This window comes from Scleropages formosus, chromosome 21 (genome assembly GCF_900964775.1).
Source record: "Scleropages formosus chromosome 21, fSclFor1.1, whole genome shotgun sequence".
Taxonomy (NCBI): domain Eukaryota; kingdom Metazoa; phylum Chordata; class Actinopteri; order Osteoglossiformes; family Osteoglossidae; genus Scleropages; species Scleropages formosus.
The window spans coordinates 24,159,227-24,185,919 of NC_041826.1; the positions used below are offsets into that span (position 1 = coordinate 24,159,227).

Genomic DNA, 26,693 nt, shown 5'->3' on the forward strand with positions numbered 1-26,693 from the left:
TCTTTGAATTGAAAACTTACAGTACTAGTCAAAAGTTTAAGTACACTTGATGGAAGCTTCCCCCTCCCCTCCTGAGGTGTGTGGTTTGTTTTTTTCCCCCCCCCCCCATATTTTGCATTCTGATACAAACTTAGGATTTATTGGATCATGTACTTCTGATTCTAGTATGGAAACTTGCAAAAGTTTATCTGAGTTATTGTAAATTTAATTATTCTTACAAATATTTTGAACTTGTATATTAAATATGCAATTATATGGCTGTGCTCTTAAGTAATTCTTTCTATTCAGTTGATTACTCACTAGAAACGATAGTGAGCAAATTGTGAATTATTTTATTTTTTTAAATTCTCTTTAACGCAGTTTAGTACAACACTGACTTGTAGAGGTGTTTCTGCACTGAGCACTGCAGTTCCACCTGTGGTGCTGAGGGCTGACACTCCAGGGCCTCTTAGTCACACTCATCTTGTCTGTGAATCCATTGAAGTTACAGGGGTCAAAAATCTTGTTTTTGGACAGTAGGGTTTTTTTTTTTTTTTTCCACCCCAATAAATTCTATTGGCAAAAAAAGACAATTAGAGGAGTTACCGTCATGTGTAGACAAAAGAAGCATAAGGTGAAATGAAAGAGCTTGAATATCATACAATGAGAGACATCGAGACTTCTGGCTTTTGGGGTTTACAGATTACATTTGTGTTCCTGTAATGTTTAACTTCTTTCATAAATGGGGGAAGGTCGTGAATCACAGTTCACACGTATGAATGTAAAATTTGGCTACTAAGAAGATAACGTTATACAGTATCTGTGATTTTTTTTTTTTTTTTTCCCCCCCCCCTTGTCAAGTAATGGTTTACAAATACATTTTTGTTAGTGATTATATTTGAGGAAAAATTATACACAGGTTTAAATATTAAAGCATTAATGTCTTCATGCTTAAACACAATGTTTATGATTAAAAAGAACAATGTTTATATTTGTGAAATTCACTTTTACTAAGGTATCTCGGCAGTAATGGTCAAGAATAGTGGGTTATTATTCTAGAACAAGAAATTGTTTGTGCTTAGGAAATCACCTCAGCACTCGGTAGGACACCCTAGCTATAGAGGCCTACAGTAAATATACTGTACAGGAAATAGTATCGCTGTAAAGGAAACTTTTGGTGCGAAACAAACTGCACACCTCACTGAATTTCTCGTCAGAAACGCACCGAACAATATTTTCCCCTCACGTTATTAATTTCATAGTTACCTTAGTCAAATATACACTCACTGGTGTAAATTTGCTCACAAAGAAACTTTTCTGTTTTTCTTGGAAGAATTGATTGAAACGGTTCAACTTGAGAGGAGTGTAAAGAAGGCCAGGAAAACGGTCAGTTTCTGTAATATTTTAAGATGTTGATGTAACGTTCGTGGTCATTGGAGTGACTGACAAATTAGTTATTAATTTAGTTGTTTTTGTTGTTCTGTATTAATGTTCCTGTGCGTTATTATTCTAATAATTTAATACATCTCTTTTGTGCTATTGTTATTGAGGCTTCGTATCTATAACCGCCGTAACAGGAAGTGACGTAGCTTCAAGTGGACGCCTTCAAATGACCTCATAAAGAGCTCGTCTCTTCATTGGTTGGATGTGCACGAGTCGTTTTTGGCATTGACTTCCCGTCCGGCAGCGGAGAAGCGCGACGATGACAGCGGCAGCTGGAGCCGCAGTGGCGTGGAGGGTGAGGGCGCGTTCGCTCTTTCCCCTTCACATAAACACCCGTAGTTACGTATACAAACCTGTAACGCGCACGTGTTTAGTTGTGTCGTATCAGTTGTTGCTGTTCATTAAAATAATTACGCATCATCTCGGAGTCGGACGACCTTTTTGTCACTGAGAATTATTATAATCCGTTCGTGCCCATTCAGTCTCACTCAGCAGCTCCTCCTGTGTTTAACATTTACTTTTTTTATTGTCTCCAAAGTGACTTACATTCATTGTTAAGTTACTATTTATCCATTTGTACGAGTGGGTGTGGAGTAACCTCGCTCAAGGCAAGGCCGAAGGGTACTACAGCTGGAGGTGGGATTCAAACCTTAGACCTTTTGGGTCCAAAGCAGCTGTTCCAGGACATAATAGATAGACACTGTGTGTTGCCCTATCATGAAAACCTTTGCATGTGCTTTTGCAGCCCCCCCGATCATGTGAGGACTACTGGAGCGAATGGAAGCACTGCAAGAGCCTGTGGAATCGCTTCCACCACTACTACGCTTTCGGCACCTCTCTCACCTGCCGCCAATGGAAGGCCGACTACGAGGCCTGCCGAGAGTGGGAGAAAGAGTCCAGCGCCGAGGCCAAGGTCAGTGTGCGCGTTCGGGGCGACACGGGCTGCTCTGCCGTTCGTCCCCAGCCGTTGTCCACATGGAGGGCTTGCTTGAGCCGCTGTGGATGTGTTGCGTGTCGGAGGTAAGAGGTGACAGCAGCCACACGCTGAAGGCTCTTCTGTGGATGTGGATGGAAAAGCCTTCCTGTTTTCCCTTTGTCGTCTTTTCGTTACGTTACATTTATTTACTTAGCAGACGCTGTTGTCCAATGCAACTTACAGTGACCTCTATGTGGTGTTATCAGCCCACACACCTTATTCACCAGGGTAATTTACACTGCTAGATACACTACTTACGCTGGGTCACTCATCCATACATCAGTGGAACACACACACACACACTCTCTCTCTCTGTCGCTCACGTACTATAGGTGAACCTGAGCAGCATGTCTTTGGACTTCACTGAACATTAAAGCGCACGGCTTCCGCATCCAACATGACCTCGTATTTTAAGCGAGTCCTTCAACCTGTGTGAATGAGAGAAATCATAGACTTTGCTACTTTCAATATTTTATGAGTGCAAACTCAAATCTAATATATTGATGTATGTGTGAAGGCCGTGCTGTATGGTGGGACACTTCAAGGTTGTGAGAATCAAGGAAAAACCAGGTGCGCTGAACTTAGAATGAGTTCCTGTGCGAAAAATCTGAGGGATTTCTCAAGTCTACTTTTATAAGGTGTGACTGCTAATAGATTATTATACTGACATAATTGTGAAAACAGGACAATAAATGAATGGTGATGTCATTGAACTTTCCTCCCCCAGAGCCTCCCATTGCTTACAGCCACTTAATCACTTCCACAGCAGGGTAATTTTTATTATATCGATTCAGTTTAAGCACCTTAATCACAGGGCACTGGAGCAGGAAGTGAGAGTCATACCTGTGCCCTTCAAGTGCAAGGTGACAGCTCTGATACCACTATGCCATCTGTTGCCCCTGAACATTTTTTTGTGTTGGAATGTGCTGTTTTGTACAGGCACCCAGTCACCCATAGGTGACTTCCTGGAGAAAGTGGAGGAAACCTTTGTGGAGCCCACTATAGTGTAGCATAGTGTAGTTTTATGCAAAATTTCAATGTGGCAGGCATAAAGTTGACTGAAGCCTTTACTGTCTGTGAAGTTATTTCATTTTATATGTACAAAGTTGAGTTAAACAGCCATGTATAAGAAGCTTTTCTGAAATGACTCCAGAGTAACACAATATGTACAGTAATAACCCTGAATGGTCTGTGTCCTCAGGAATTGCTCCAGCAGAGTGAAAGAGCCCGTGTGGCAGAACAGAATAAGTTTGCCCCAGTCTGGCAGCTCCGGCAGAAACCTCCAGATGACTGGTACCTCCCGCTGGACCACAGCAAGCCCCAGGACTCCTGAGATACCTCCACTGTGACCATTTCTATTGGACCTGCAAATGCTGTCACCTGCCTCACCTGTGAAATGGTTTTCGTTTGTACCGTGCTGTATTACTGCTTTTGGAAACTTCCAGCGTGTTGCCATTTGACTTAGTACGTATCTGTTTTAGACTGAAACCAGGCAGTTTGCCTTTTTTTTTTTTTAAATTTTTTTAAACAACACTTTCATGCAGTGAAAAATACATAATAAAAATGCTCAGACTTGTCACTTCAATTGACTCATACATTTTTGTTGACACAAGAAACCTTGTTAAATAGCAAATTAACTGAAACCATGTTTTGATTTAAATTCCTGTTCCCCCTTCAGAGATGGATCAGCAATATTTTATTTCTGTAACTGGTCTTATATCCATTGATTATCAACATTCCTTGTCCAAAGTAGGGTCTTGATGGTCCAGAGCCATCAGTTTTAGGAGTGGGTCTGAGGCCAGTCCCCAGCAGCACCCTATATCAGCTCTACATATATGTAAAATTAAATACATATTTTATATGTTTAAGACTGAACATATGAAAGTAGAGTGGGCTAGACAAAGTGTACAACAGCTCTATATAAAACAGACAGCACTCAAGAATGAGAAGTAAATGGAACCTAATTTTTTTTATTGTACATAGACCCTGGTGATGTCATTGAATTTTCCTTCTGGTGCCTGGTAGTTGGCTACTGGTGGAGTGTGGCTTGGTCCTTGGTGCTGGAAGGGCACAAGTCCCGGGTCTATCCTTAGCGCAGCCTTATAGAGCTCTTCAGACTCCAGCCTCAGCTCCTCCAGAGCCTCCTGCTGGGCCTCCAGGGCCTCCCTGATGGCAGCCATCTCAGCCTGGTGCTGCTGGTGCTTGTAGCGAGCCCACTCTTTCAGCAGCATAGCTCTGCGCTCGCTCTCCTCCGACGACAGCTGTGGCACCGCTCGCACTCTGGAACGGGTACGTGCAGTGCTGCTTAGGATTACGGACACAACTGTGGGCGCAGAAAGCCTGCGTATGACCTGCAAAGTCTTTTGTAATGCTGGGCATGAGTGAAACCACATCTGTACTGCATTTTATAGACAGTACAACTGCTGAGATTACAAACAAGATGACCAGCTAGAATGGATGTTTTTCAAAGTTTTGCCATCATTTTTGTGTGAAAGACACAAGGGTACCTGAGGTCATCAAGGTACTTGGTTGGTATGATGAAGTCTTCAATAGGTATGAGCTCAGGGGCGACTTTTTCCATTTTTCGGATCCTTTTTTTGAGACGCTCTTTTGCCTCCTGGTCCCGTTTTGGGTCGACTTTCTTCTTCTTCTTTGCGGGTTCTGCTCTGTTGAAGCAAAATGCATCACAGCAGCGTGTATTTCCCTGCAGGTGGCGTAGTGGTTATAGTCGCACTCGTACCACTTGAGGAACACAGATTTGAATTACATCTCCTGCTGTAAAACCTTTGAACAAGATTTTTTTTTTTTAAACCGTAAATTACTCCAGTAAAAATGACCCTGCTCCATAAATGGGTAAATCAGTGGAAGGAACTTAACATTGTTGTCAGTCACTCTGGAAAGAAGAGAGTCAACCTAAGAAATAAATGTACATTTAACAGTGATAACAGTAGGGTGTGTGATCCCACCCCTACCTGAGAGGAGGAGATGTCTTTAGTGCCAGGACAGATGGAAACCAGTGACTCTGCCTGATGGGACTGATGCATCCTGGGACAATGCTGAAGAAACAATAAAGGATACATGATTACTATATTACTACTATGGAGCAAGAGCGCAACAAACAAACATGACATGTCACCTGGGGGAAATGTGTGTGGAATGTGACCACATGGTACGTTCCCCAAGGACCCGAAATGTCCCTCAATCATGTCTGTCTCTGAGGTGCCCGTCACTCATATTCATGATACTGCACTGCTGGCATCCAGCTATAAATTAATTTGGTGCAAGTGAAATTTAGCATTAATATGGTATATTAAAAACTAGTATACCTGCTATACTGTACCATTTACACCAAGCACCTGTATGTTTATTCTCTGTGCCCAGTCTCTCTCCAACAACAAACACCGGCTTCCTCTGTAATTGTCCACAACAAGAAGAGCTGGGATACCTGCCTGCCTGGTACCGCAGCGGTTACAGCTGTTGCCTTTGCTTTGGTTTGACCCGAAAGGTCGCAGGTTCGAAGCCCGCCTGACAACAACTCAACTGTAGTACCTGTGTGCGCGCAAGGGACGTACCCTAGACTAGACTACTGTCTAGTGCTCCAGTAACAAAATAACGACCAGCTCAGTGGCATACGTAACGTTCAGCGTCGAGAAACGCAAGGAAATTAATTAATTAAATAAATAATAATAAAATAATCTTCAGGAACGGAACTTCCACACGCTTCCCCGGCTCGTGTGTCCCAGTTGCGCTCCTCACCTCCGGCCGCTCAGCGCTCTCAGCATCGGGCTGCACATGGCCGTCCTTCCCCCGCCGCCACAGCTACCTGACCGCCGCTCCCGCCGTCCTCCTCGAGCTGGTCGTCGTGTCGCACTTGCTTTCTTCCGGCTGGCAACGCGGGGTCGAAGGTATCGCGTTCCTGACAGCTGTGGTTCCGGCGAGATTTTAACGGCTTACGTGTAGAATGTCCGGGTCAAGGGAACGTATGGCCCGAATGGAACATGCCCCAAACGAATTGCACCTCTGCGGGATTTCCGCAGCGCTTTTCAACCAGCGCAAAAGTCTGCTGGGACAGAGACAAACGTGACTGACACGTTCGTACTGGCGTTGCCACTCAGGTCGGAGAACAAAAGCGAAAAGGAACTTGTTTTGAGCAGTGAAGAGCAACAATATATACTATAGTATCTGAGCTCATCTTGCTTATGAGGAGCGCTCTAAAGAAAGAAATTGAATTTTGAATACTTTATGCACATTGATTGTCATGCAGTAAATTCTGCGCCTTACACACACACACAATCGGAAACATTAACAAAGGTTGGAGCGCAGGTTAGGGGGCCCTTTAGCCGAATATCGAACAGTGTGCACAACGGCTCCGCGAGTGTGAGCTGCCAGTGTGTCCTCAGCTCGGCCAGGCTCGGCTCGGGGGAACCAGGTCCCGAGTTCTTCCCTGCGCCGCGTTTCCGGGCGGAGCGCGCAACGGGTCGGACGCTTCCGGTGTTGCTGCTGCTGCAGCCGCTGCCAGGGGCTCGGGGGATGCCAGAGAGCGATGGAGTTTCACTGAAGGCTCCCGCAGGGCATTTCGCTCACACGCTACGGGAAAAAGGAGCGCAGCGCGGCCGAGGGCGAGGAAGACGCGTAAGGGGGAAGAAGACGGCCGCAGCCGCGACGCTCGTGGTGGTGCAGTGTGTGTGAGGGCTACGCGCTGGAGATGAAGCTGCTGAAGCCCAGCTGGGTGAACCACAATGGTGAGTGCGCCCCACTGCCGGAATCCGCGCTCCACGAACTTGCGCTTTTGTTTTGCTGAGCGGAGCGCGAGCGTCTCTCTCTCTGCACCGGACCCCCCTCCCTCCTCTCCTCTCCTCGCCTCTCCTCTCTCAAAGTCTTTCCCCGCCCGGACGCTCGCTCGTCGCTGTGCGTCGAGGGCACGAGCGGCACGGGTTTAACCGTACGCCGGCGATCATGTGTGTGTTTGAGTGTGTGTGCCGCGCGTTCCTCGGGCCGGGGGGGTCCTTGCGGTGTCGACGCCGCACTTGTTCGCCCTCTAACTTCTGTCCAAGTCGAATGCGCGGCGCAGCTCCTCAGTCCGTTAGCAGGCGGCTAAGCGCCCAGCCGGCGGACTCTCCGTCTCCGCAGCAGCATTCGCAGGATTCGCGACACTCCGGCGCGTTTAAGGCGGGTTTGTGCTTCTCGGAGAGAGAATTTCTCCTCGAAACGTGTGCTTGTTTGTTGGTTCAACAAAGAGCCGAGAGGCGCCACAACTTCACGGCGAAGTGGCGACGCGGCCCATTTGCCCTCGTTAACATTGAAATGAATGCAAACATGGAGCTGAAAACTCAACTGTGTTCGGGCCGCTCATTGGCCAGCGGGGCGCTTTGTATTCAAATAGAGCGGGACTCATTTGCATAGTCATTTACACTTGGAGCGCGGAACAGGCGCGCGCTCAACTTTGTTCGCGCTGTGACGTCGGTGCTGCACGAACGTGTCTTTGAGCGCTTTGCACGTGGAACGGATACATACATACATAGTATGCTGTGCACATATGAAAACATACAAATACATGCGTTCTGCTTTCTTTTCAGGAAAACCAATATTTTCTGTGGACATCCATCCCGAGGGGTCCAAGTTTGCGACGGGCGGACAAGGTGAAGTACCAGTCTGTCCAGCTGTGTTACTCTGTCTCATTGTCCCTGCTGCTGAGCTGTCACACACACTTGTCTCCTGAACTCGTGCTCTCAGTTTTGCTCCAGCCAGGGCCACGTGCTGCTGCTGCACAATTAAAGTTCCACCGTATGAATGCGTGCAGTACATATTCAATATGGTACTTTCTTGCTGTCGAGTCCAGTTGAGTTATAGGACCACAGACGGTGGTGTGAGATCAAGTACGGATACATGTTGTTCATCATAGTTAGACAAAAAATTCACATCACGACACTGAATATTCTGCAGCTGAAGGCCTCACTCTTGGTGTTTTTGTTTTACTTGGGCTCTGTATTGGGGTAAACTGACAGTGTTCACTACAATCAGGGTTCGAGTTTTCAGAGATACCCATATTTTCCAATGTGTTTTTAATTGCCTTCTCTTCACTTATCTGTTTTCCAAAATTTCTGTGTGTAGTACAGAGAAGGTCACACATGTTTATGCTCCAAGCCAGCTGATGGCAGTAACATGTGCCTGAAGAGTGTACGTGTGGGGCCACCCGAGTTCAACTCGCTTCCAGTGTTCACAGCTCGTGTTGCAGGTCAATAACAGGATGACGAATGTTAGACATTTATAGGGCGTATCTGTCAACAATCAGAGTTGATGGAATAGGAAGGAGTTGAAGAGGAGTTGGTAGAGACAATATTTTCATTTTTAGTCATTTTAGTTACATTTACACATGTCAGTGTAGCGTGAACTTAATAAGTGGAGGTATTTCAAAGATTTTTACAAAATTAACACGCAAATGGAGGGATCTGTGTGTCGTTGACCTGGTTTTTATTGATTGCGACTTGGAGTTGCGAACACAATGAGTTACGAGGAGATTTGCGGCCCACGTTGTATTTGTAAGTTGGGCAGGCAGTGCGTTGGTAACGGAGGGACCCACGCTACACGGTGCCCCTCTACATGCTGTGTTGTAGGTCCATCACACCTTATTTGTGCCATGTCTTTCTATGGTATTTACCTCAGGACATACATTGACAGGCCTGCAGATGGAAAGTGAAGAATGTGTTTTTCTTGATGGTTTTTATTATAAAAGTGGGATTTAAGATTTGAAAAGATGTTTCAGGAAAATACTCTTCTGTAATATAAAGAAGCAGATGAGGTCCGTCCCACTAAATAAGAGACAGTGTGCAGAACCTGATTAAAGTGTCTACTTAACTGCAAATATAATAAAGAAACAAGACTCTCTGTATAAAATGGGGTATTTTGGTGGGGTTTACAGTTTCCTGTATTTTACAGGACAGTATTGTGTGTTTTGTGCAGCAGTGAGATTACTCCTGTGTTCGGCTCACTGTGCCGTGGTAATGTGCTTACAGTCCCCTAAAGAATTACCACAACACTGTAACCCTTTTGTTAGATTGGTAAAATAACAAAGAATAAGCGTGGAAAGTTGAAAATGCGATAATTATTAGGTGAGAATTGGATTATAGTGATGAAATGCAGTTTTCATGTACTACACATCCCACCTTTTTTGCGTTCTCCAGGCTTCAGTTTGCTCTTCACATCTTGATGTGTTTTTAGCACAAAGTGTAGATTTAGTAATAGAACTCAGCTCACTTTATTTCCTTTTTATTCATCGCAGGAAACTTAATCTGACTGGAGAGAATATAAGGTGTCAGCAGGAAAATATGAAAGATGAAATAGGTCAGATGTGTTGTTCCGCAGTAACGATCGCTGTAGACTGTACGTTTGTCCCACGTGGTCACAGGCGAACTGTGGGGAACATTGTCCTAACGTGGACTCACGACATACATTTCATTCACATCACTGCTCAGTTTTCTGTAGCGCTGCGCTCTTATCAGAAGCACTGGACTCTTGATGTGCTGCTCTTGCAGGAGAGGACTCTGGGAAGGTTGTCATATGGAACATGGCGCCGGTCCTCCGGGAGGAGGACGAGAAAAACGAGAACATTCCAAAGATGCTGTGTCAGATGGACAATCACTTAGGTGCGTGAGCATCACACCTGCTTCTGCTGATTTTATCCCTCACTATTTCACGTTCAGAATCACTCATAACTTTAACGCCTTTTGTTGCAGCTTGTGTCAACTGCGTCCGCTGGTCTAACAATGGCATTTACCTCGCCTCAGGGGGAGATGATAAACTGGTCATGGTGTGGAAGAGAGCAGCGTAAGTATCGTCACACAGTGTTGTTGCATGATGTTGCTCGTGCTCAAATGCTAAGAAGTTGGATTTTGAGATGCTGGGCGACAAGGTGCATGCTTGTGACTCCCTGATCCTCTCAGATACATCGGTCCCAGCACTGTGTTTGGGTCAAGCAGCAAACTGGCCAACGTGGAGCAGTGGCGCTGTGTGACCATCCTCAGGAATCACACGGGGGGTACGTGACTACGGGGACATGGGGAAGCGGTCAGGCTGTGTAATCGCTCTTAACGCGGGACGTGTGCGCTGTCCCCATACTGTCCTGTGCTGCTCCACACAACGGTCTCCTACACACTGAAATACTTTCTCATGCTGGTTGAGTAATTTTATCAGTCTTATTCTTGGAGTCTAAGCTTGGAGAAAACTGCTCAGTGAGGCATACCTTTTGTGGCGATCGCTCTAACAAGAACGAGGAAGTGCCGTAACAACGTTGGCTAGTCTTGATTGATTGTTTCGGTTGCTGCAGCACGTTCTGTTTCCACACCTCGGGGACCCTGGTGATTGTGCCAGTGTTAACGCATGTCTGTTTTCAGATGTCATGGATGTGGCATGGTCTCCACATGATGTGTGGCTAGCCTCCTGCAGTGTCGACAACACTATCGTCATCTGGAATGCGCGCAAGTTTCCAGGTGTGTTTTGCGGTAGACCCCTCCTTTCCTTCCGAGGCATACATATGCACGTGGGAACTCTGTGGAAAGCAGGCATTTTTGCGTTCATGTTGCGGTCTTTCGATTGCGCAGAGCTCCTGGCTTCCAGGGCGGGTCATGCAGACCTCACGTCAGTGTGAGGGCGACAAACCTGCTGGCTGCGATGGCCTCCGTAGGCCTCTGAAAGGCTCTTTGTCCTCTTTCCTTCAGAGATTGTGACCTTGCTGAAGGGTCACACAGGCCTGGTGAAAGGGCTCACTTGGGATCCTGTGGGGAAGTACATTGCCTCCCAGGCTGATGACCGCAGCCTCAAGGTGTGGAGGACCATGGACTGGCAGCTGGAGACCAATATCACAAAGCCCTTCAACGAGGTAAAGCCAAATAGAGGCTTGTATGGTGAACAGCAGCTCTGTTACTGCAGTATGATAACATATGAAAAGTGAACCTCGTGAGCTTTTAAATCTCTGCCTAAGAAAAACACTTTTTCATCTGTGCTGCTTATGCGTTTATACGATTATGGGCTATTCTATAAGCAAAGGATAATCCTGGGCCCATTTTCACTCATCGTGGCATGTTGCTAAAGGTGTGTCGCTGTGTGTTCCAGTGCGGAGGCACCACTCACGTGCTGCGCCTGAGCTGGTCTCCGGACGGGCAGTACCTGGTGTCGGCCCATGCCATGAACAACTCTGGCCCTACAGCTCAGATCATCGAGAGGGACGGCTGGAGGACCAACATGGACTTTGTGGGTCACCGGAAAGCAGTGACTGTGGTGGTGAGGGATGCGACCCAAATTCTGCTTACTTGGATTTGACCCCAACGCATGAATAAGATACAGCAGGATGTTGCTGAGCATAGTACCTTTACACTTACTTGTTTGCAGTAGTAAATATGGGGTCACTGAAGTCCAGTTTGAACAACTGTTCTGTGTTTATTGTGCGAACAGGGACATAGGCAGGACTGGGGATTGACATGGAGTGTGGCAAGTAGGGTATTAGTTCATGGGCTGCTATGTATATAACTAACAATGCTCATATGGGATAAACTGCTTTTTTAGTCAGAGACAAGAATTATTAAATAAGTAAAATAATATTTGGAGAATGAATCATGATTTGGAGAAGCAGTTAAGGAAAGCTAGTGAGAGTGAGAAGTTTTATTCAGTTCTCTGTTAAAGGGTTATAGAGCAGGCACTTTTGTAAGCAAATAACATTAACAGTAAAAAAGCTGCTCTTTCTGTTTTGAAATAGGTGCTACTCACACTACTGAGTGCTGTTTGTGCCACAGCCAATTTTTACACTGTTTGCAGTGCAGACACTTGACTGAAACTGTACTATAACAAAACTGGCAAGTGCTTGGCGAATGCTGTGTGACTGGCCAACGGTGTAGAGCTTTCATAGCTGCACACAGGTTATATACACACTTAGTATATTACTGTAGCAGCTCCAGCTCCTTTCTCATGAGTTCAAAAGAAATTGAGCCAGATTTTTTCATCCAGGCCCTTACAGCTGCTTAAACCTCATGTCAAGCAGGCACGTTAACTTGCTAGAGTGTTATTCCTTTCAACGGCATGTGTTTGTTTCATGCCGTCCCCCCATTCTGCAGAAGTTCAACCCGAAAATTTTTAAGAAGAAGCAGAAGAATGGCAGCTCCCAGAAGCCCAGCTGCCCTTACTGCTGTTGTGCTGTGGGCAGTAAGGACCGCTCTGTGTCCGTCTGGGTAAGTGTGTGCAGAGAGGACGGGCTTCGCTTTGGTGGAACTTGTTCAGGCTGTTTTAAGACCGACGATTGCCAGCGAACGAAGGAGTGTCTTTGACGTGGCCTTGACACCTAATTCAGTCGGTGTCCTGACGGCTCTGTCTTGCAACGAACTTGTGATCTCGTAATATTTATTTTGCTTATTCCATGTCGTAACAGTGTATTGGGGCTCAGTTTCTACTTTGTTTTAATTAGACTAGCAGTCATGAAAGTTTAACAGAATGCCAGTCTTCAATAATGGATGAGTGTTAATGCTGCCCTTCTCTATTTTTAGCTGACGTCCTTGAAGCGTCCTCTCGTAGTGATCCACGACCTGTTTGATAAGTCCATCATGGACATCGCATGGTAATTCCTGCAAGGTGTTTTTGTCCTCTTGAAATTCTGGGTTTCTGCATGTTTCCACTTTATTTAGTACATTTGGCATTTTTGGAGTTTGTCATGTGGTTTTCATTCCATCTGTGTGGTGTGTCCAGTGCTGCCGTCCACTGTGCAGCTGCTACTCTTAGTCTGCAGGAAAAAGGATGTCCTATACGCTTACAGTAATTTATTTTTAGTTAATCCATGTTTTTAATTATAATTCTTTAAGGCTTATTATAATCGCCAGATTACACGCGCTCCTAATGTTATGGACATTTTGAAAGATAAAGTTAGAACTTAGAATAGAAGTAGAAAATGAGTGTGGGGCTACCTTTGTTCAACCTACCTCCACAGTGTTTACAGTGAGCATCCAGTTCTTGTGTGTGTCAGCGAGCAGTAAGTTGAAGAACACGGCTTGTGTTTATGGGGTGCATCAGGCAACAATTGGCATTCGATTTTTTTGAGAGAAGTAATTTTATTTTTAGTCATTCTAAATTAGTGCTTTTATACATTAAAAACAACAGAGGGAAGTTTAAGTAACATCAGAAACAGTAGATACAGAGATAAATGGTACAATTGAAAGTGACAGCAAGTATTGTATAGCCTTTTATTTGTCACTTTACAGTTGCAAGAGATTTTTATGAGCAGACTTACGGACCCAATTTGTTTACAGTATTTATTGCTGTGTATCTCTCTCTCTCACACACACACACACACACACACAACTTCCTGTCTGTTGCACCCTTGCTTTGTAATCCTTGCTCTGTTCGCGGTGGTGCCAGTTTCACATGGGTTGTGCCTCGTTGTGACTCTGTCCGTTACCCACAGGACCCTCAATGGACTTGGAATTCTAGTGTGCTCCATGGATGGTACTGTGGCATTCCTTGACTTTTCTCAGGATGAACTTGGGGACCCCCTCAATGAGGATGAAAAGGTATAGCAAGCTGCAGGGTTATTAATTAAAACACAAGGCATGTTGGACCTTTTTCAGAATGTCCCTTGTGTTTTGCTTAGATGTTTGTTCTCAGATGCAAAACCCCAAATTTTAACCTGTCCATTTTAAACAAGTAGACTTTCATTAGTTGGCTTTAAATAAGGGTCTGGTTGCAGGGCTTTGTTTTACTACGCAGTCCTGCAGGTGCAGTCCAGTTGCTCTGTAGTATGTACTTATTATTTTTTCCTCTCCAGAACTCGATTCACCAGAACATCTATGGGAAGAGCCTTGCCATCACCACAGAGGCTCAGTTATCCACCACAATAATCGAGAACCCGGAAATGCTCAAGTACCAGCAGGAGAAGGGTCCGGTGGAGCATCACAATGCTGCTGACCACGAGACCCAGGCACCCAAACTCACCAGTGTGGTCAACGGGGAGTCCCTGGAGGACATACGGAAGGTGTGGCTCATACCCATCTGGGGACACTTTCCCTGGAGGGCTCTCAGGCTGTAACCAGATGAAGGATGATGTTCATTTTCGCCAGAATTTGGAAGAAGTGTGTATCAGCACTTTGTATTCAGTGGCCCTGCAGCAAGAACACCTGTCTTGCGTTTTCTTGGATGCTGCAGTACCTGGGATGTGGATGCAGTGTGATGTGTGTTTGGGGGTGTGCTTGCAGAACTTGCTGAAGAAGCAGGTGGAGACGAGGACAGCGGATGGCAGGAGAAGGATCACTCCGCTGTGTATCGCACAGCTGGACACGGGGTAGGACAGCGCTGCACCGTGACTCTGCCCAGGCTCCCTCTTTGAATACTCCTTTGCGACAAGTTACTTTGCCTATGCAAAACTGTCCAAATACTGGAGACCCCAAGGCTGCCCACTACTTTAATGGGGCATCGGGCCCCCTCAGGCCTCCAGAACAGTTTCGGTGTACCTCAGCAAGGGGTGTACAGGTGTCTGGAAGTGTACTGGAGAAGTGTGGCACCATTCTTCAGTCAGAAATTGTGACTTGGCAGTTTTGTGGCACAGCTCGAAAACGCTGTCTGTGTCCCTAGAGAGTCTTTTGTAAGTGTTCATTTCCAATTCATTTTCCTCTATATACACCCCGGTGTGTGTAGCACAGCTTTACAAAGCGATGCTGGCAGGGTTAACTTGGCACCCATGCTGTACAGTGGACAGAAACGCCCGGAGAGCCCCTGTTGGCAGCCTATGCCCCAGGAGAGGTGGAAGGCATGAATAATAAATAAAACATGCTGTACAGTGGTATAAGGCAGTTTATTACGGTAGTTGCAATAGCTCTCAGTTGTTGCTGTATGTAGAAAAAGTCCTAAAAGAAATGGCAAAGTAATTTTTTCAGCTGTCGGTTCCTGCTAAGATGAAGCGAGTGTTTAGGAGAACTCATGGACCCGCTAACAGTTTTTACTGCTGAATGAACTGCGCTGCCCGCTGCCGCTGCCACCTCACATGTCACTTAAACAGAATCCCGAGTGCTGCACCTGGTCGTGTAAAATGCAAATTGAGCTTAGTGACATTTTTGGGGCGTCTCTGGGGGAGTCGTCTTTCTCCCCCCAACTGTGAGCGTGCGTTGATCCTTTGCCAGGGACTTCTCGCCGGCCCTCTTCAACAGTGTTCCCATTCTGCCGGGCTCCTCCATGTCCTCCCAGCTGACACCACAGCTGTCCTCCGACTCCAACACCGCCAACTCGCTGGGTTTGCGTCCTGCTTCCGACCCCCCGCTGGCCCCCCAGGGCAAGGCTCCGGATGCCGCTGCTGAGAGGTCAGGAGACCCACGTTTTATCGGCTTTACATTAAACACACCGTTTTTAAACAGCATTTTCACATACACCATTTCTTTTGTGTACTGGCCATAGCGTAGGTGTTGATTTGTGGCAAAGACCATGTTGTTATTATTTTGGTATTAGTCAACTTACAGCACTGAGGTTTAACAGCTAAACACATGGTGTAGTGGAAGCACAAGATATAGACTTAAGTGGATGAAATGGCACTGGCATAAAATAATGTTAATTGCAGTGTGCAATAAGCAAAGCTCCATGTGGTCTTTCTCTTTTTCTTCCTCTTTTGCTTTTTTTTATGATATCCTTAAGCCTTTAAGTGTCTTTGGTGTGCTGCAAGGCCCCATGAATATTCAAAGGCATGTATAGTGTGCAGCATATGCTTGTCTTCACATTGGTTACCTTCTCATTAGCATTCATTAACATTTTCTGTTGTCAAATCCTGCCAAGCATCAGGTGCAACCAACCAGGTGTTTTTGCAAACAGTATGTGTTGTAAGTGGAAATGAAAGGTGAGGAGTGCAGTTGTACTGGAAACCTTTCTTGTCACTTTTCTAGAGGAATGGACCTGCCACTGGCATTGAAGTAATGCCTTCCATATGCTGACCATAGACATTAACTAACTAAGCACATTACTAATGTATTGCCTGCGTCGTCCTAAAAGAGTCCAGTGCTACATGTTAATTCCTGAATATGAGCTAGTGTGCTTTCTCAGCGCATGGCCAGTTCTTGTGAAGAGCGTTTTCTCCTTTTCCAGCAGCGTGAACCCCTTGGGCACCGGTGCCGCACCTGCTGTGAACTCCAACAACATCAAGCCCAACCTGCTGCTCACCTCGGCTGCTAAAATTGAACCGATGAAGGCCCTGGACTCGCGGTTCACCGAGAGGTCAAAGGCCACACCGGGGGTCACCATTTCGTCCTCTGCTGTTGGCCTCACGATGCTGGACAGGTAAGGCAGGAGCTAAAGGTAGATGCTCTGGCTGAAGTCAACACACCGCAGCTGGGAAGCGGGTGCTGACAGCATTAGAGTGTGGGTGTGGAAACTGTTGAGCTCCGAGCCTGGAGGGCTGCTCTCTGGCTTGACTTCAGTGTCCCACTGAGTACTAAAGCAAAATTCGGACCAAACCCTCTTTCTTTATAACTCTCTGAATTAGTTCCTCATCTGAGGCCTTTTCCTGAAGTGCCTCATAGCATCTTTGACCCGTTCCTTCAGCCCATTGCCTGGTGTAAAGAATGTAGGAGAACTTGCTTTAGAAGCATTATTAAAATGCAGTTCAGCTTGCTGGGTGGTAGAGCTGCGGTTCTCAGGCTGTACTGTGTGCAACCATGTCCGATGCAGAATGAAGGATGGCGGCCCCTTAAAGGATCCAAAGCCCAAGGAGGAGACGAGCAGTGACAGCGAGGACAAAATGGCGGTAACAAAGCTGTCCTTCACCAAGAGGAAAGGCGAGGTAGAGGGCCCAGAGGTGGTGGAGAAAAAGAAAAAGGGACGGCCGAGGAAAGACACTAAGATGACACCGGTGTCCCATGCTGTACAGCAGGTGCGTGAGTCCCCAGGCCTCAGTCGGAAAGGCCGTGTATGTGAAGGAACAGTGGGGTGACGGCGTCTTCCTCTGACTTGTGCCCAGGTGACTCCGTCCTTGGAGAAGGAGACCTCGCGGGTGGCGGCTCCTTCGGCTGCGATGAAACTGCCCACCGTGACCCTACAGAAGGTGTTCTCGCTCCAGGTCGGCGTTTGTCCCGCAGCGCTTCTCATATACTGTACAAAAAAGGTGCTGTGCTGAGGAACAAGAGCTCACGGAGACCAGGCTGATGGTTCACGGGCCCCGAGCACCGCTGTAGCCTTGCGTCTCTAAATGTCACTTATATAAACAGCTGTAGTGTGAACGTCTGGATGAAAGTAGCTGAAATACATACAGATGCTCCTCGACTAACGATGGGGTTACTTCCCGATAAACCCATCGTAAGTGGGAAAAATTGTAAGTTGAAAAAGAATATCGTACCCCACCTACCGAACATCAGAGCCTAGCCTACCTTAAATGTGCTCGGAACGCTTACCATAGCCTACAACTGCGCAAATTTATCTAAAACAAAGCCTATTTTATCATTAAATGTTGAATACTTTTTATTCCAAACCGAAAAGAACAATTTTTAATCAGAAAATATGGCGCCAGCCAAAGCATCCATCAGCTGTGCGATAACCAGTAACGACAGTCACACCAACACCACCAGGCGGCGAATTGTGAAACTACAGTACCAAGTGACTATGTACAGGTGTTTCCGTTAGAATTTGGTTTTCCTGTAATCTTGTTTATAAAATGAAATGCAAACTACAGTTCACATACAGTTAAAGTATGTATGACAGTTGTATGACAAGTTGTTTACACTCGGCGTGATCGCTACAGAGACTGAGCGTGGCTGAGTGGATACTCCGGCTGGCTGTTGTCACCCATCATTAGTAGAGAGAGTATCGTACCGCATGTGGCAAGTACAGGAACAGATCGAAATTCAGTGTTCGAAGTAAGGATTCTGCCGAACATGTATTGTTATCGTACCATCATAACTTAGACAAATTGTAAGTCAAACCATCGTAAGTAGAGGAGCATCTGTATTTAATTTTGACTTTGGCATTAGAGCAATTTTTTTCTTAGTTCACTAGCATGGTGTTAAATACAGTGAACTGTACCGCGTGTGTCTTACTCTGAAGTGGTCACCCTGTCCCGGACAGATCAGCGTGGAGTCGTCTGTGTTTGTGGAGGTGGAGAACGAGGTGTCGACAGTGGGAGGCGTACGCTTCAGCCAGCTGCGGTGCACGCGCGAGGGCCGAGAATGGGACACGCTGCTAACCAGCCGCATCCTCACCGTGGCGGGCAGCAGGCAAGTATCCTTTCCGGCGCGCTCTTTGTACAGACACAGCCTGGACTGTTTGCTGGAGGAAAGAAATTGCTAACGCCGCAGCGATGGGGACAAGTGGGGGAAGAAGATGCCGAACGACTTGTTTTGTGAGACAGAACTCACTGTTGGAACTGTATGTACAGCGAAGTGATCGCAGTGGCCTGTGAGGACCGCACGCTGTCAGTGCTGTCGGCCTGCGGTCGACGACTGCTCCCCGCCATCCTGCTGCCAGCGCCCGTGTCCGCGCTGCACTGCTCCGGCTCCTTCGTCATGGTGCTGACGGCGTGTGCCACGCTCTCGGTCTGGTGAGCACCCATCCCCGGGGAACCTCTGTAGCACTAACAGCTGATGTTTCTCCAAATGGTTTGACCTCATCAACAAAGTGCACCTCAGTTGAACCCTGGTCGCCTTTATATTGATTTTTCATTCTTTTAGCTGACACACATGTCCCGAACTGTATGTACAGCAGTTGTGCTGAACATGTATCAGTCAGCAGTCCACTTTGGTGCTCATGCTGTCACGTAAGCAAATTGCTCGACAGTTTAATGTGAGCTCAGGAAAGATTTAACATGTCCTTGTTGACCATTGCTTTTCCTTGCAGACTTGAGCCATGTAACTCTGCTCCACTACTACAGTTGTCTCCGGAAAACTTGGACAAATTCAAAACCTACTCTGCTTTCACACCTGAGGAATTGTTTGAGTGTCCTTCCTGCTGTTGCCAAATGACTTCCTTACAAGATGCACTCAATTGTTTTGTAGGGATGTGAAGAAACAGGTCATTCTGGTACGAAATGTGTCCCTGCTGACTATCTTATCGGGTGAGGAAAATCTCATATATTTACTGTTTTTTAAAATCGCGCATTTTTGCTGCTTATAGCAAAAAGTAGCACCTCTGTTCCGGCAGGGCTGGGGAAACACTGCTGGACTGCTGTGATTTGTATTGATTGTCACTCACTGTCCGTAATCACTTGTCCTAGACAGGGTTGCAGTGACCTGGAGACGTTTCCTGAAGTGTAGAGCTGTAGGCTGGGCAGGTTACGCCCCAGAGGGGGTGGAAGTCCATTGCAGTGTATTGATAGTGTTTAACTTAAATAAAATTAGCTTGCATTTATGATGCTGATTTCTGTGGAGTCATCCCATATAAGTTGGATTTGTTGCAGCTAAAAAGTATGAATGTGTGTGTTTTCTCTCTTTCTGCTTTTTGCAGGCACAGACACGACAGTCTCCCAGTCCCTACTGACCCAGCAGGGTGTACCTGTCATCAGCCTCTCTAATGGGAGGTCTTACTGCTTCAACTCCTCCCTAGAGACGTGGTACGGCTGCTGCGTTACCTTTTGTCTTTTACACGATTGTTACTGGAAAAAAACTTGGTAACTTGGGTTCTGTAATACTACATGGTGGCATTATTGTTGTTCGTCCCGTTCTGTACCTTACATACATTTAAACTGCAGTGAGGATTGCATGAAGACTATGTGCTACCTACCTTTGAACGTGGTGGCAGCGACCACCATACTAGTACTAATCGGAGTGTGGGAAAAAATATGCAAAAATGACTCCCAAGTTCAGCATTGGTGTTCATAGTTAGAAATACAGAATAACGTAATTAAAATAATGACCGTTTTCCACTGAATACTTCCATTCCAAGGAGCTGAGTTAGCTATTTAGTGTTTACCAACTTGGTAAAATTACGTTCTCTCTGCTTCACTGGAAGATAAAAAATGGGCTGTTTCTTGTCTTCATCAGGAACCTTATTGCCGATAAGCAGGACTCCCTGGTGCAGTGTGCCGACTTCAGGAACTTCCTTCCCTCCCAGGATCCCATGGTCTCCTCGGGGCCCCTGGCCATAATGCAGGGCCGAACGTTGAAGTAAGTACCGTGTCCTCAGTGCTCACTGTCATTCCAGATATAAACCAAGCGTGTGGCAGAAGGAGTCACTTTGAGGAGCACAGAATACTAGTATTTTTCATAATGACTCCATTGTTCAAGACAACCATATTCAGTATCCCAAGACACCTTTTTACTGTACAGCATTATTAGAACTTCTTAATTTGTTCTGGATTTGATCTGTGGTCCTAAAACCTGACTGGGGGGTTCAGTATGAAGCAAACAGTATCAGATATGTCTAAATGTATTTGAGTGTTCTGGTTGAGTCTCGTTTCGCTGACTCAACTGTTTGATTGTAGTGCGGGCCGCCTTGCGTCCAGGCTGTCCTCCACTCCTCACCACCTGCAGCAGGGAATGACCCTGGCCTACCTGGAGAACCAGCTGGCCTCAGCACTTATCCTCAGATCCAGCCAGGAATACCGTCATTGGCTGCTCATCTATGCACGCTTCCTGGTCAATGAAGGTCAGCAAGGGGAGCGTTGAAATGTCTTCATATGCCTGTCATTCCGAGCCCTATCCGTATTGACGTCTCACTGGAGTCTCATTAAATCTTTAGGCGCCGAGCATCGACTTCGAGAGCTGTGCAAAGACCTTCTGGGACCAGTGCACAAATCTGCTGGCAGTATCTGGGAAGACACTGTTCTGGTCAGTGTGCAGTAAACCGCTTTTTTGGCAGCTTGTGCTCCCTTTGCACTTCTTAAGTCTCAGCATTTTGTTAATCATTGGCCAGTCTGTCATCAGTCTCAGTTCCTGAGCTGAACCTCCCAGTGGTGGAAGGGTGGGTCTAACCTATGACCACTCCTGTGTGCACTTGCAGGGCCTGCGGAAGAGAGACCTGCTGCGGGAAGTGCTTCCTGTCATTGGGCAAAACTTGCGTTTCCAGCGGGTCTTCACCGAGTACCAGGACCAGCTGGAGCTCCTCCGCAACAAATAGCACTTACTCGGCCGCGTCCCGCCCAGCTTGTTGCCCACAGAGGTACGCCGCTAGGGAAGGAGTCTGTCGTTTGGACCCATTTCCCAAACCCGCAACCCCTGTCTCCAGGTCCACGAGGCAGGAATGTCCAAAGGACTGCATGGGAGGACTTGGCTACTGTGGTATCGTCAATATTATTGGTAAAGATAGTGCTATGATAAATGTCGATTAATGATGATGTCAGAGGAACAAAGAACAGCGCCATGGGCTGCGAGAATTGACGAGGACTGTGATCACTGTGTCGGAGGAAGCGCAGATTCCACCGCCCCATTTGCAGCGAGTTTCGGCTAGATGACGGGGCGGGACGGCAGCAGGCGCGGCGGGTTGCGGTGTGGTCGCCTTACCTAAAATAGGAATAGTAATCTCCCAGTGCAGAAGACCTAACAAAAAGCCAGCATTAGAGCTCCGTGCCGCTGTTCAAGCCTTGAACTTTGAAAGTGGTCTGTGTGTTTACGAGTGTCCCCCTGTCAATTTGTACAGCCTATTTCTGTTAGTCATTTTTAAATGTTTGTACAACACATTTTCTTTTCCATTTTCTATAAAAAGGGGAAAAACTCAAATAAATCATTGAGCAATGCTTTGGTAATGTTACTGACTCTAAATCCAGTTTTTTAGGTTTTTTGAAGTGCTGTTTCAGCAAGCAATACTTTTCTATAATTGTTACTTTTTGGTGTAAAATCCAGTTTTTAGACTGTAGAAAGCAGCGAGCTGCCACCTTGCACTCGAAGGGTTGAAGTTCAAATCCCACATCCTGCTGTAGTATCTTTTGAGTTAGGTACTTATCATGATTACAGTAAAATTTACCAGCTGCATAAATGGGTACATAATTTTAAGTAGCTTAACTTTGTATTGCTTTGGAGAAAAGCGTTAGATAAATGAATCAATGGAAAGGAGGAAATCTTGTAAGGACAGCGGTGTGATTTCTCCTGGATCAGTACTTTAATCCTGTTAAGTGAGGAACAGCATGTAAAGCTACATAAACCTGCTCTTGCGACATTTCTTGCTAACATAACCTTTTCTTTAAGGAAAGTCTCTTTCTTTCAGCCAGGTTGCTAGCTAAAGGGGTGGAAACATGTCAGGAATTTTTTGCTGATGTATGCAGTGTACAGCCATAGAAATATGAAATTGTTCTGTTAGCTATCTAACTTAACAGGAGCCATTACACAAAATTTACATGCTCCCCAGCTTGCAGACAATCTGGACAAGAAGTCTGTCTGTAGCTTGATTTGTTTGTAAATCCAGCCACTGCATCAGTATAAGCTTAATACAGATGCCCCTCGATTTATTCACAGGTTAGGCTCTGTAAAAACCTCAGGTAAAGTTATAATGAATAAAAAATTTGCTGTAATGCTTTATTGCATATTCATCAACCAGGGTCGCTGTGTTCCAGAGCCTGTCCTGAAAATGGAGTGAGGCAGGGTGCAATGTGGACAGGACACCGTCGCACAAATTTTATTAACTTTTATTCACTTGATGCAATGTGTACAGCATGTGTCAGCATCTGGCCACTTTGCTTGCTTTATTATCTATACAATCAGTGAAAGTGTAATAATAGGGACAGACCTGGATTTATTCACTGGGTAGGTTCTGTAAAAGACTCATATAGCTATAATAAAAATTATGCTGTCTTAAGTCTTAACGATATTAATTTTGAGTTACATTGAAATTAATTTAAAATGACTGAAAATAAAAATGTTGTCTCCATAAATTTCTATTTTATGCTCATTGTTGACTGATTTAGCCCATAAACGTGCAATCTTCCTCATCTCATTATTGATCGCTGTCATTCAGGTCCTACTTTCCTAACTGTGTTTGGGTGCTCTTTACTGCCAACTAAATGACAGGATGTGGCAATGCAGGTGATGTTCCACAACAAATTTTGGGAATGACAATTGAAGAACCAACCAACCAACGTCAACAGCCGCTTGTCCTGAGCAGGGTTGTGGCGGGCCGGAGCCTACCCGGCAACAAAGGGCACAAGGCCGAGGGGTGGGAGGGGCACACACCCAGGACGGGATGCCGGTCTGTCGCAAGCCAAGTAACATTTGTTACTGGAATGTTCCTTTCACAAGGACCCGATATCATGTGCAACAGCATGAGATCAGGGATGGTGGTGGACCCAGGCGCGGAGTTTAATTACATAGTGTAACTCACTGGAGCTCTCGAGCAAATAACGTGAGCAGAACAGGGAATTGGTGGAGTCCCCCTTGTGAACAGAAATCCCCCGCTGCTGTTGGACAACACCTCCATGGGATCGTGATGGTACCCTTGCTCTAAAAGCAGTTTCCCCTGTGAGCCTTGAGGCGTGATGTCCGATGGTCCGGGTGGTCCCTGTAGTAGTCGGAAATGAGAGAGGGGTCCATAATGTCACTTGTTGATTCCCAGAAGCGCTTCTTGGGATTGTACCCCTTCCAGTGGGCAAGCCAGGACAGTCTACACCCCGAGAACTTGGAGTCTACTTCCTTCTGCTTGAAGGAACTAAAACCCCGCTATGATCTGGACGTAGATAGACCCCGAAGTGATTTGCTTTTCTTCAGTGTGGACAAGAACAAAGTCCTTCAGGTTTCCTCTTCTGATCTGCAATGGTTCTGGAACGTGTGCTTGGGAAGATGAACAGGTGGGGGTTGAACATTCTCTAGCAAGACTGTCCATCCAGACTGAGCATTGCATCTGTTGATCCTTGGTCCACTCTTTGTTCCAACGAGTGAGCTCGACCTGGACTTTCTTTAATCCCTGACAATAGGAGGACAAAAGATTGCTGCTGTTCCATTCGTTGATGTTGGCCAGGTTTCGAGAAACTCCAAAGCATACTGCGCTATATTCTGATCTCCGTAGGTGGTCTTTGTCAGGATGCGTCCCACTGCTTCCACCCAGAAAATCAGTCTTCAAAAACCATGATGTGCAACCGCTGTAGGAGGAGACAAAAGAGTTGGCTGGTCCCCTGTTGCTGTTGCCCATATCAGGTGGTCATGGACCGACCTGGGATGAGTTGGTATTGAAGTCCTCAGGCTGATTAGAACAGAAAAGCAAACATCGACGCAAAGAGCCCTTGCACTGATCAGGTGAGCCCTTGATGGGTGACCCTTGGTAGTTGTAGGGGGTGGATGGTCTCCTTGTACAGTTTGCAGCCCCTTCTTCATTGACCCAGAGAGGTGCTGTAGGTGTTGGGCCCGGGGCTCGAGAGGCATTCTCTGATGGAATGATGGAATCCAGCTGCACTGAGTCAACGTTTGGATGGATTCTTGAGTCATACGCAATACGGGAACAGGGCCGATGGTGGACGAAGGTGCCGAGTTTGATCATACACACCGAAAGTGAACGGAGCGGCACAGAGGAGAGTCGCTCCGTGCCGTTGGACCAGGCCCTCGGGGAGGAGGGGAGTTCCCCTCTGCCGCTGGTCGGTGCCTCCTGGGGTTTGTGATGCCCAATGTAGAGGTAAGAGTACGTTTTGTGTGTACAGCTTCGCGGTCTCCCCTTTGCAGACTCTTGAAAGTGGTCATCTCTGCCCTGCTGCCTGCTCCACCAATTCCTCAGTCTCCAGCCGCGAAGGATTCACCAGCGTGCTTTTTGTTTGTCGGCGCACAGCGAGTGCAGGGGAGCGCCGGCGACGACACGTCTCGCTGCATAATTAAAGGGGCCCATATGAGTAGAGCAGCTCCTTCCCCTTGGCAGCTGAGTACAAAAGCACAGCAGGGGTGGGTTGGGGAGAGGGACACACTAAATGTACTGTGTTGGCTCTTCTATTAATAACTCGCCCAAAATGCAGGAGAGAAGTATTACAGAGGGTTTAAATAGCTCTCTGTCAATTAATATTGCAAGTGACCGAGTCGCCGACCGGAGGAGCGCACAGTACCAGGAACGAAAAGGGCGGTGAGGAGCGGAACAGACCGGCAGGAGCGGTTACCCCTGCGCAGGTGTGTTCTGGACCGGCGGCGTACGTGTGCCAAAAAGTGCCGTCGAGAAAGCAGAGGTGGAGGAAGCGCGTGATCAGGTCATCGGTTTACAGCGGTCTGAAGTACCGCTTCCCCCCCCCCCGCTGGACGTCATTCTTACATGGAACCAGAGCTTCCTGTCACGAGCCATTTACCAGCTCTTCACTACAGCACCAAGCTGGGTTTATCTGCTCTCCGGCAGCAGGGAGAGTTCAGCTGCCGAGGTGCTGCATGGCAGGAAGGATGAATGAGCGGCAAATGGGATTTGTGCAGTGGGGGGGGGGGGGGTGCCGAGTGGAAGGGCATTGAAATGGAAATGAAACGGTCGACCCACGATCGACCACAAGTAGAGGAAACTTGGGCTGCGTGCGCTGCCGTTCTACCTCCCCTCCTGGCAGCTCGGGCACAGCGAGATGCGCCGCACAGAGGCTGCTTTTCAAAACGGAGCCCGGTCGGGGGGCTTTCTGCACACGTCGCTCCATCCTCCGCAAATCACCGCGCTTTTGCCGCTCGCTCTTTCTGCCGTTTGGAACCGCCAACATTTTTAATACAATTTTACAAAGGAAAGGAACCCTTTGAGGTAAAGCTCATTTGGTGCCGCAGGTAATGGATGTCGCGCACAATACAGTCGTGCAGGGGCTCGGGTGCGAGGACCCGTGTAGCGTCATCGCCGCCACCAGGGGGCAGGAGAGACGTGCCGAGTTGTAGCTTGACCTCAGCTTGGAAGAAGTCAGACAGCGCTGCGTATCTAATGATATTTAACGTCATTACCCTACATTTCAAACGAATGTAGTGTGCAAATTGCCACCGCTAATGAGCATGGTGTTACATTTCTCTAATTGTTGAATTTTTTTGTACTTTTGTAATTTTTCAAACGGGGGGCCTTGTGCTCAAGGGACCTGGGTTTGAGTCCCACCTTCTGCTGCGGTACCTGTGAGCAAGAGGCTTACCACGAATCGATATACTTAAGATTACCCCACTGTATGACTGGGTAAATCACTGCAAGTTAAGCCACTCTTGAGAAAAGAGGCAAGGAAACGAATGAAGAAGTAGATTCCGCGAAGTGCTTTTTTACGGAGAAGGAGCTGAACTCCACTGTTTATAAAGGCTTTAAAACTAGTGAAACGGACAATAACTGTTGATGCCACGTTGTGCTGACTCTGCGCCAGTCTGCCTTCTTACCCCATCCAGGCCCATAAATCAGCCCGCTGTGACCGGTTTGGAGAGCACTGGGGAAAGGTTAGGGTTCGCACCCGAGTTAGTGAAGCCTG

The 26,693-nt window shown here is 46.8% G+C and overlaps 3 protein-coding genes across 5 annotated transcripts; 2 read left to right on the forward strand and 1 right to left on the reverse strand.

Annotated features, from left to right (window-relative positions):
• Nucleotides 1–1,309: 1,309 nt before the first annotated feature.
• Nucleotides 1,310–3,945, forward strand: c21h22orf39 (chromosome 21 C22orf39 homolog). The gene is made up of 4 exons (XM_018728753.2): nucleotides 1,310–1,365; nucleotides 1,557–1,717; nucleotides 2,168–2,335; nucleotides 3,600–3,945. Exons 2-4 carry the CDS (start codon nucleotides 1,682–1,684, stop codon nucleotides 3,729–3,731), a joined length of 336 nt encoding a protein of 111 aa, XP_018584269.2. The 5' UTR covers nucleotides 1,310–1,365; nucleotides 1,557–1,681; the 3' UTR covers nucleotides 3,732–3,945.
• A 403-nt stretch (nucleotides 3,946–4,348) lies between these two features.
• mrpl40 (mitochondrial ribosomal protein L40) lies at nucleotides 4,349–6,281 on the reverse strand. The gene is made up of 4 exons (XM_018728752.2): nucleotides 6,155–6,281; nucleotides 5,371–5,454; nucleotides 4,906–5,064; nucleotides 4,349–4,678 (listed from the first exon to the last, which is right to left on the reverse strand). The coding sequence occupies exons 1-4, from the start codon at nucleotides 6,190–6,192 to the stop codon at nucleotides 4,369–4,371; spliced, it is 591 nt and encodes a 196-aa protein (XP_018584268.2). The 5' UTR covers nucleotides 6,193–6,281; the 3' UTR covers nucleotides 4,349–4,368.
• A 96-nt stretch (nucleotides 6,282–6,377) lies between these two features.
• On the forward strand, nucleotides 6,378–22,971 carry hira (histone cell cycle regulator a). 3 transcript variants are annotated; one of them, XM_018728750.2, is made up of 25 exons: nucleotides 6,378–7,140; nucleotides 7,975–8,037; nucleotides 9,931–10,041; nucleotides 10,132–10,222; nucleotides 10,339–10,433; nucleotides 10,789–10,884; nucleotides 11,113–11,273; nucleotides 11,507–11,674; nucleotides 12,502–12,615; nucleotides 12,928–12,998; nucleotides 13,839–13,944; nucleotides 14,199–14,405; nucleotides 14,626–14,711; nucleotides 15,547–15,723; nucleotides 16,499–16,687; nucleotides 17,078–17,279; nucleotides 17,367–17,465; nucleotides 18,467–18,615; nucleotides 18,777–18,938; nucleotides 19,393–19,451; nucleotides 19,841–19,946; nucleotides 20,377–20,499; nucleotides 20,817–20,980; nucleotides 21,074–21,162; nucleotides 21,335–22,971. In XM_018728750.2, exons 1-25 carry the CDS (start codon nucleotides 7,104–7,106, stop codon nucleotides 21,449–21,451), a joined length of 3,042 nt encoding a protein of 1,013 aa, XP_018584266.2. In that variant the 5' UTR covers nucleotides 6,378–7,103; the 3' UTR covers nucleotides 21,452–22,971. The 3 variants fall into 3 exon arrangements, with proteins under 3 accessions (XP_018584266.2, XP_018584267.2, XP_018584265.2); XM_018728751.2 differs by having other exon boundaries at nucleotides 10,183–10,222; nucleotides 16,496–16,687; XM_018728749.2 differs by having other exon boundaries at nucleotides 16,496–16,687; nucleotides 21,335–22,970.
• Nucleotides 22,972–26,693: the final 3,722 nt, after the last annotated feature.